A 10,235-nucleotide genomic window follows, 5' to 3' on the forward strand; every position below is an offset into this window, starting at 1 on the left:
AGTTTCATTAATTGTTCAGAAACTATAAATTTTGAATTTCAAAATCTAAGAACTTAAAACATTTATTCGGGACTCTTTGCAATTTTGAATAAAAAAACTTGCACTACAAAATTGTAGACTCAACTAGTTTAAAAAATTTAAATTTGAAAATTTAAGAACTTAAACAAAAACAATTTGTACTCTAACAAATAAAGAATTTATCAATCACAAAGTTGTAGATAATGTTGAGATCTACAATTTTTACTTAAAGTTTATATTCATCCAACTTTGTATAAAAGTTATGAATTTTTTATGCAACTATTTTTAGAGAGGTGTGTTACATCCTAAGAAATTCATTTCAAATAGTCATTAACTGAAGTGGTCTCTTATAGACGATCAATAGAGGCGTGTGTTTGCCTAAGATCACTTTCGCCATTCAGAGGTGTGTGTTTTCATTAATGAAAAGTGATGGTGGCCTGCAATTTTGAAGATTCACTTATCTATTTGTTTGAGTTTATCTGTTAAATCTGACAGTGTTTTTCTCTCTCTCACAATAAATCAACAAACAATGTTTTTAACTATGACTTATCAGCCAAATGAAACTTATGCACTATTCTAATTAATACTTAGTATACAAAAAGGTAACAAAGGTTTCATTTTGATTTTCCAATTTAGAAAATCACATACGTGCTCATGAAGATAATGTTAGCGTACGTGTGTTCATAGGATTAAGTGCGCATACATATTTAGACGTCAGCGTTCAACTGTGTAATTCTCAAAAGAAAAAAAACAGGCAACATATAAAAAGTGAGTCCAATTAAACGCATCATACAGCTTATAGCAAATACTACGGTACTGAATCACTGGGTTCCTCCGACCTGCGGCATCTGGAACACCGATCCGAACCATCGGGAACACGGGTACACGGTGCAGAAGGTCTGCATCGCCGTCATGAGCAGCAGCACGACGGCGGCGAGCAGCGTGAGGATCCGCCACGACCTGAACACGTACTTCCTGAGCAGCTTCTGCGCCCGCGCCGCCGCTCGCCGGCTCCGGTGCGCGTTCACCTCCCGTATCGCGGCGTCCAGCCGGGGCACCTTGCCCAGCCGCGTCGCCCGGCACATGCCGTTCCACATGTCGGCGGCCTCCCTGTCGCTCTTGAGGTGGTTCACCACCACGCCGCTCTGCCGGAGGATCTTCACGTCCTTGGCCGTGTCGACGATGCCGTTCATCAGCTCCGTGTACCTCGCCAGCACCAGCGGGCCGCGCACCGCCACGGCCTCGTACGCCACCAGGTTCCGGAGCACCACCTCCGTGTTGCCGTCCAGCGTGATGATCGGCAGGCTCAGCGTCGCCGCCGCCGCGTCGAAGGCGATCCCGGCGATCCCCTCCGGCGCCGGCACGAACCGGACGCCCCACCGCGCTAGCGTCGCCACCGACGGGATCATGATCTCCTGCGCCAGCGGCGAGCTGCTGCTGATGATGCCGCCCAGGTTCACGCCCTTGAGCCGCGCCTCCATGTCCGTCGACGCCATCAGCTTGGTCACCAGCGGCGCCATCGCCGACAGCAGCGGCACCTTGCGCATGATCTTCCCCGGGAGGCTCGACGCCATGCTCATCGGCCGGGAGATGAGGTTCTTCCGGATGAACCGGACGGGCGCCACGTCGAGGCTGGACACCTGCATGCACGCCTGCTTCACCTTGTCGTAGTCCGGCAGCTGCTGCGACGGGTCGAGCATGGCGATGGTGAACTCCTCGGGCACCATCGGCGGCGGCTCACGGCCGCCGCCGTCTCCGCCGTCGAAGACCGTCGCGTCGGGGACGAGGAAGTGGTAGAGGAGCTCGAGCATGTGCGCGTGCCTGGCGACGTCGGCGGCGATCAGCTCGGCGGTGGTCTTGATCGGGGACACCTCCTTGATGAAGCGGTCGAGCACGGCGTGCAGCGCGCCGGCGGCGGCCTGCTCGGCCTTGGGGTGGCGGAGCGCGAGCGCCTGGGAGAAGAGGAAGAGCGGGATCTGGTTCTCCAGCATCATGGCGTCGCGCACGGTGGCGTTGATCCAGTTGGTCGCCGAGGACACCATGTCGGTCACCTCGTCGCGGTGGTAGCTCTCGAGGAAGTCGAGGAGGAAGCAGGTGTCAATGGCCATCATCCATGCCAGCGTCTGGTCGCTCAGCTCCAGGAACCTGTGGACGTACGTGCACTAATAGTAATCAGTTAATTATTTAGTGAATCTTGTAACCAAAATTAAATATTACAGAACTTCAGTTATATTCTAATTGTGTGAAGAGTGGGAAATCTGAGATTGAGAGGACTAAGGCCTTGTTTAGTTCTCTCCAGAATCTAAAAACTTTTCAAGATTTTCCATCACATCGAATCTTACGGTAAATTTCTAGAGCATTAGATATAGATAAAAAATAACTAATTACACAATTTGCCTAAAAATTACGAGACGATTTTTTTAAGCCTAGTTAGTCTATAATTAGATAATAGTTATCAAATATAAACAAAAATGCTACATTGTACAAATCTAAAAAGAATAGATCTAAACAAGGCCTAAGAAGCAGGCAGTTTGTTGTTGTTGTTGTTGTTGTTGTGAATTGAAAGTTTGAAACAGACTGATTTTGTGAATCGTTCCTAGTAGACACTAGGGTACAGAGTCTGGTTACTAATGGGCCGGTAGTGTTTGGGCTTTGCCCCAAAACAGCCCAAAAGCCAGTGAACTGTTAGCCTTTTTAATGCCCATTTTGGTCAAACGGCCTCTAAAGCTTATATGAGTCTTTTTTTAAAAAAAAATGGAAGCCTATATGACCGGTGAAACCATCACTGCTCCAAAATTTGGCTTCCAAAATAATGAGTGCTACTATTGTATCAACAAAAAGCTTCACTCTAGGTTCAAAAAAAAAAAAGCTTCACTCAACGTATAAGCTCTATAGGAAAGGCCGGAAATGTGTAACTCCAAAAATTTGTGTGTATTACTGTATTTTAGCAGGCTCGACAAACCGGGTCAATCCGACTTGTTTTTCTGCCTCATTCTCATTTTTTCTTAGTATAAATGCAAAAAAAAGATCACATTAGCTAAGTCAACAACCATCTGGTATGAAGTTAAGTAAGGCAGCAGGAAACAATACACTCTAGGAGAACAATAGTTAGCACTCCAATACTCCCCCTACCAAAAAAGAATGTAACTATGATATTTGTGCAGTGAATAATATTAACATTTATGTCTCTAATAACTTGGTTTGCTATGGAAATATATTCTATAATTAATTATTGTACTGGTGTGTTTATTTCATAAATGTTAGTACTCCCTTTTTATATATAATAACTTAATTTGGTCAATCTCTAAACCGTTTAGCTACTCAAAAAATGACAATTGTATTTTTCAGGGGAGACAGAGGGAGTAAGAAGTTTAGTCAATTCATTAGGGATTTGTTTACTTAAAAAAAATTCATTAGGGATTTTGTCAATTGTAAACAGAAGCAAGGATATTAGGCGAGGATCAAAGGCGATGCATGCATGATGAGTAGTGATCCAGTACTGCATCTGCTTGATGGACGGGACGTGCACAGAACACGGCGTATACCTGTGGTAGGGCGCCCGAATCTTGTCCTGGTCCTGGAGCAGCCGCTGCACGAGGTGGTCGAACTTTCGGCCGTCGGCGAAGAGCTTCTCGGCGCGCTTGGCGGCGGCGAGCTTGTAGCGCTCCATGTCCCTGAGCTCGGCGCGGCCGCAGTGGTAGGGCCCCAGCGCGAAGTGCTGCGGCAGGTACGCGTCGGGGCGCGTCGCCCTGAGCAGCCGCGGCACGTCGAACACCTTGGCCGCCGCGCCCAGCGCGTCGGCGGCTTCCCGCTCCAGGCTCTGCCGCACCCGGCTCAGCCACCGGTCCTCGTCGAAGTGCAGCCCCGCGCTCGCCGCCGACGACTGCACGAACCGCGCCCGCGCCTGCAGCTCCGACAGCGCCATATGGTGGACTGGTGGTGGTTATTAGCTGCCTCACGGCGAACCGAGTCAACCGACGGCGGCGGCGGACGGGCGATCTCTTCTGGATCTCGATGGATCAGTCTCGTAGCCTCGTCGTTGGTCCGCTGTTTGATCTTGCTGGTGCTGTTGTGCACTCGTTTGTTTGCTCCAAGTTGCTTCGTCTTCTTCGATGGTTGTCTAGCTAGGTATAGAGGTCAGGTCACGCCATGGGATGTGATGAGCGATGAGCTGCTGCTATATACTAGTGTGATGGTGATGCAGGAAGCGCAAGTGGGTGGTTACGAGCTGGTAAAAGGGGATTAGTTAGTATAGGCACGCGCGTAAGCGTGAAACATGATTGTGGAATAATAGTTTTAGTTTAGTCGATGGATGAACTGTAAAGCTGGTCGTCGTCGCCGAGTGAAGAAAGCGAGCGCCAGGGAGATGGATGGAACTACATATATGTACTGCCAACACCAGATGCAATGATGAACTAATGTCTAATGGTAACATGTTCATATGCATCGTGATGATGTGATGTGATCACAGGCTAATGATCATGCATATTAATATACTGTTGATGAGGAGAGAGGTCGAGAGACAGGTAAGTGTGGGCAAATTATCCGATACCCATTGCCCGTACCTGAATTATCCGGATCCGGACCCGAATTACCTGAACCCGAGGTACCCGATCCTAAATTCGGATACCGATTTTGATTACCCGAAATTAGTTTGGGTAATTCAGGTAATATCCCCCGGTACCCGAATTACCCAAATATTTGTCTATATCTTTGTATTTATCATGTGTTGTTAGTTAAATATTAGAACTTATCAATTTATTAGAAGAGTAAATTGCACTCACCATACAACAACTAATTAAGTGGGTGCATATTAGTCCAACATCTTCTAATTTGTTCAATTTAATACGACAACTATCTAGGTGGATGTTTATTGGTCCAACATCTTCTAATCCGTTTAATTTGAAGTAAGAACTTAGTTCATTGATGCGTGTATGTTCCAAGCAGTGTCTTTGTACACTCTAAATCCCTATCATCGGAAGTTACACACCCTAGCACGCTTATTTTGTTCATCACTCAACTTGAATTATTTATTATATTATGATATTATTTTTCTGACTCTGTCCAAAAAAAAGCTTACATTCAATTTCTATTTTAAATTTGAGTATAGGAAAAGTCATACCATTAAGAGAGACATAAAATGGCAAGCTTATGAAAAATCAAATGCTCACTACCTATCCTTCTAAAACTTCCGCGGGAATTTGTAGAAGCTCCACATTATGCTAATCACTAAATCGAGTTTTAAGTTTTTACAAACCAATTAACCCCCCTCTCTAGGCCTTTCCTATCCTTTGGACGGTGCAACTGTTACATCGTCTTCTTCTTTATGTCTACTACATCATCTTATTTTTTTGTGTGTCTACTACATCCTTTAAAAGGTGGCAACCGCTTTTTATTTTCTTTTTTTCTTAGCTTGGTAAACCTATATAAGAACTTGTTAGTTTGGTTATAGGTAGAACCAAACAAAAAAACCAAAATCAAATTTTGTTGATTCTCGTTTTTGAAAAAAACCTTTCGGTCCTGATTCTTATGATATGGACAACCCACATATCAGTTCAAGCCAGCCATGAATGACAATAGGTTGGAATTAACATAATATTATGGTATAGAAAGAAAAATGATCGATTTGGAATTTTTCATATTTATGAAATCAATGACAGCTTTTATATTTGGCTGGGTTCATAAATGATATCGTATAGTAAACGATTCAAGCTGATTGATGGATGAGATGAGCATGCTAGGGTCTATTGCAATGACAGTGATTCAAAAGTGTACAAAGATGCGTTGTTACAATACTTGGACCGTATATGCACGAATAAGCAAGTTCTTGTATCAAATTAAACTTATGAGAAGATTGTGGATCAATATGCACCCACCTATATTGTTGTTGTATTAAATTGGACAAATTACAAGATGTTGGACTAACATGCACCCACTTAGATACTTGTCGTTGGTGAGTGTAATTTACTCTTATTAGAACATAATTCTCTTTGTTTGAACAAGTGATAGTAATATATTATTCTCTACAAAATGTTATTGAAATTCTATACGAATTGCTGCTGAAATTATACATAAATTGCTACTAAAATTTTATATAGTGTGTTGTTTTGTGAAAATTCAGGTAAATCGGGAATACTTGAACCCAAACCCGAATTATCGGGTATCCGAATTTGCGGGTAGTGCTTTTTCGGGACTAACATAGGGTAACAATTTTTATTACCCGAATTACCTGACCCGAAAAAATCGGATAACCCGAATGCCCAGGGTTAGAGAGGGGATAATGGTCCGCAGAGGGGATGATAGGACAACCCGAAGATAGTTAGAAGAGGGCATGCTCAGGTCCGGCAGCAAGGAAGACGAAGAATTAGAGCATGCGCCTGCCGGGGCCATTATTCTGAACTTCTTCCATTATTCTGAATGGGATTCTGAATGGAAATTCTGAAATCTGAAGAATAAGATTGACGATGTCTGCTGGCTTTTGTTTTTCTGCCACTCGCAGTTAACTCTTGAACAAATCATAGCTCTTGATTTTTTTAGGAGAACTGAAGGGGCCGAGGCCCCTACAGCAGAACTTTGTTAAAAGAAAAGAACAAAACAGTTCAGAAATACAACAAAGAGACAGAAAGGTTACAGAAATAAAGGAAGCAGAAGCTGAGCAAAGGTACTAGGGAACAGCAAAATAAAGGAAAAAAAGCTCTTGATTTTTTAAAAGAGTATAATTTTAATGCAGTAACATATTCACATAATTAAAAATAATGGTAAAAAACAAATAATATCTCGGCTGGTCTTTCCTTTTCTTATCCAGACGCCGCGAGGAACGCAAAAACAATAGGGAACAAAATCATGTCATGACAACCTTCATCCGAGATTTTTTGCTAGGATATTGTACACATGTTATGTTGATATCGTTTGCCTTGTACGAACGTACAAGAGGATGCAATAAAGATGATCACAGTTTTGTTATTATTTGATATATAATTTTGTTCGAAAAAGTCAAAGTTCACAATTTTGCATTTGACCATATTATAAAAAAATTTTACAGTGACGAAAATTTTCATCATGTATGTTCACATCCTACTGATCGATGCCATACAGTTACACCTTGTCTTTTTTTAAAAAGAAAATCACGCACCTATGTATACCACGTTTCAAAAAAATGGTACATACTAGGATTAGCAAAACAAACTCAAAACACACTGAGCAACAAAGAAAACACAAGAGAAACGGCACAGGAACCATCAGACACAACACCTCACAAACTAAACCTTTGAGGCCTTGTTAGTTCCAAAAAACTTAAGATTTCCCGTCACATCGAATCTTGCGACACATGTATGAAGTATAAAATATTAACGAAAATAAAAATTAATTATACAATTTATCTGTAATTTATGAGACGAATCTTTTGAGCCTAGTTAGTCTATAATTGGACAATAATTATCATATACAAACGAAAGTACTACAGTACCCAAATTCTAAAAATTTTACCAACTAAACAAGGCCTGACAAAAAATACATCAACACAGTGGTAACCTATAGAGTAGTCAAATCGCGGCAATGCACCACCTAGAGAAGACGAGCCGAAAGCCAAACAACAAGGGCAAAAGGCCAAAGAATAGACCTGCAACCGCAAAGTATCCACTCATCAAGAACCAACGACTTCTGCGACAAAGCATCCACAAGAGAAGAGGCCAACGACGACCATATGCATCCGCTATGATGACCAAGTATCCGCCAGAACAAGGACAAACCACTGCGAAGGATATGGAGCGGGTTTGTGGGTTTGCGGTCACGGATACAAGTTTTCTATGCCCAAGTTTTTACCCATTGGATTCAACTACAAACCCGCATCCACACCCGCGGGCACAAAGTTGTACCTGTAACCTCATTCTACAGGGTTTTTACCCGCGGGCACGCGGGTAATATGTACCCGTTGCTATCTTTAGTGATCACGCATATGGATGAACTCGATATCCGTACGTCCAAAATCAAGTATCTTCAGTGCGACAAAACAAAAGGCTTGTTATGTTAATGTCACAAGTAAGCGGTATGTGTTGTGGTCACTTTTGTCGACAGAAACCGTATGTTGCGGGTTGGATTGTCTTGTCCACAACTAAGACACACGGACAAGAAAACAATTGCAGTGCACCCGGCTCAGCTAGCCACCGGTCCTTGTCGAAGTGCAGCCCCGCGCTCGACGTATAGATAATAAATCTTTTAAACCTAGTTAGTCTATAATTGAATAATAATTGGCAAATAAAACCGAAAATGCTACAGTAGCAAAATCCAAAATTTTTCATGAACTAAACAAGGCCTAAGCTAGTTATAGAGATACGGACGGAGCTAGCAGCTGGTTGGTTAGGTCATGTCACGGTCATGCCTCGGCCGCCATGGGATAGGATGAGCTGCTGCATACAGCTAAATCTGTCAGCCTCAGCAGTATTTTTCTCTCATTTTCTGTCATGGCTTATCAGCCAAACGAACAAGACGAATGTGTGGGTGTGGTTACGAGCTGGTAAAAAGGATTAGTTAGTTAGTTAGTTATTAGTAGGCGCAGCGCGCAGCACGCGCGTAAGCGTGAAACATGCACACGCTTGTGGGATGTAATATATGAACTGTAAAGCTGGTCGTCGTCGACGAGTGACGAAGAAAGCGGCAAGGATGGAACTATAACTAATGGTAACAAAACATGTCCAGTTGCATCATGATGATGTGATTACTGGCTAATGAAGTAATGATCATGCATGCATATTATATACACTGCTGAGGAGAGAGATCATCGAGAGGGTTCGTGGATAAACACTGCAGACGTGGAGGGGCCAGGGGGATAATGGTATGGTAATGCAGCCGATGGCAGGAGGACAACACGGCGATCGATTAGAGTAAGTATTGTCGGGGAATAGTAATCAATCAAGAGTAAAAAATACACTGGTGGCCCTTTAACTTGTCAGCATGTGCCACTTTGGTCCATGAACTTACAAATCTGAAAAAGTGACATCTAAACTTGTCCGTCTGTGCCACTTTGGTCAATGAACTTGTAAACGCAAAGCAGTGGCCCCTGAACTTGTGGGCCTGTGCCACTTTGGTCCATGCGTGTAAAGGCTCTTTCAACGCGTCAACAAATATTTGTTTATTTTATAACTAAATATTAGTGAAATACTAAATTCATGAAATATTTGTGTAGCCTCTTTTTGATGTACTCTGCCTAGGAAAAATATGAAACCTAGAAAACGAATAATTTTTACTTGTTTTAAAATTATCTCTTTTAATTAATAAATCCAACGAATTGATATATTATTTGATATATTTGACGCTACGAATAAAAATATATCAATTTCGTAAATTAAAAAAGAAATGCTGACATCATCGCTGCTGTCAACACCATAAACGGTGCCATACATGGCCTACCAGAGGTGGCCACGTGGCAGAACAGTGCCATGCAGCTGGTGTTATTTTCGTATTTGCATGATTATGGACCAAGGTGGCACAGGTCGACAAGTTTAGAGGGCACTTTTTCGCGTTTGCAAGTTCATGGACCAAAGTGGCACAGGCGGACAAGTTTAGAGGTTACTTTTTCGGTTTTGCAAGTTCATGGACCAAAATGACACAGTCTGATAAATTAAAGGGCCGCCAGTGTATTTTACTCACCAATCAATCAGTTCGAAAAGGGCATGGTGACGGCATGAGGTCCGGCAATTCAGGAAGACAATTAGAGCATGCGCTGGGGGGCCATTCTGAGTTGAATGGGGATATGCATGGGATTCTCTTGTTTCAGGGAAACTCTGAAATCTGAATAGGATTGGTGTCTCGCGGCTTTTGTTTTGTTTTCATGCTACTTGCAGGCAGAGTCGCAGTTAACTTTTAGATGACACAGAGAAAGTCATCTGCATATGTAAGAATTTGGCGTGTATGATGGAGAAACAGACTTTTTTAAGGGGCGGCCCTGATCAGTGATCCCTGAAGAAGACGACTTCACTTGGGTCTAATATATGTTAGTTATACGTTACCATCATTAAATGAACAATCTAATATATGTTAAGTATTTATACATTGCCATCATTAAGGGCCTGTTTGGTACATGTGAGCTGTTTTTTTGCCAAACACTTATTTCCAAAACAGCTTTATAGGTGAAGCTGTTTTCCGTCTCCTCTCACAAAGACATAAGTTGGGATGAAGCTAGAAAAAAATAGCTTATTGCAGTTTCTTCCTCATTTCTCTCT

The 10,235-nt window shown here is 42.8% G+C and overlaps 1 protein-coding gene across 1 annotated transcript; it reads right to left on the bottom strand.

Annotated features, from left to right (window-relative positions):
- LOC8080872 (putative UPF0481 protein At3g02645) lies at positions 655–4,160 on the bottom strand. Its single transcript, XM_002445075.2, has 2 exons — positions 3,564–4,160; positions 655–2,163 (listed from the first exon to the last, which is right to left on the bottom strand). The coding sequence occupies exons 1-2, from the start codon at positions 3,941–3,943 to the stop codon at positions 840–842; spliced, it is 1,704 nt and encodes a 567-aa protein (XP_002445120.1). The 5' UTR covers positions 3,944–4,160; the 3' UTR covers positions 655–839.

This window comes from Sorghum bicolor, chromosome 7 (genome assembly GCF_000003195.3).
Source record: "Sorghum bicolor cultivar BTx623 chromosome 7, Sorghum_bicolor_NCBIv3, whole genome shotgun sequence".
NCBI classification, from domain to species: Eukaryota; Viridiplantae; Streptophyta; class Magnoliopsida; order Poales; family Poaceae; genus Sorghum; species Sorghum bicolor.

Excerpts from the sequence above, each read along its gene's own strand:
- LOC8080872 (XM_002445075.2), bottom strand. The coding sequence starts at position 3,943 with ATGGCGCTGTCGGAGCTGCAGGCGCGGGCGCGGTTCGTGCAGTCGTCG. Across the intron at positions 2,164-3,563 it reads ATTCGGGCGCCCTACCACAG|GTTCCTGGAGCTGAGCGACC; the intron begins GTATACGCCGTG and ends GTACGTCCACAG.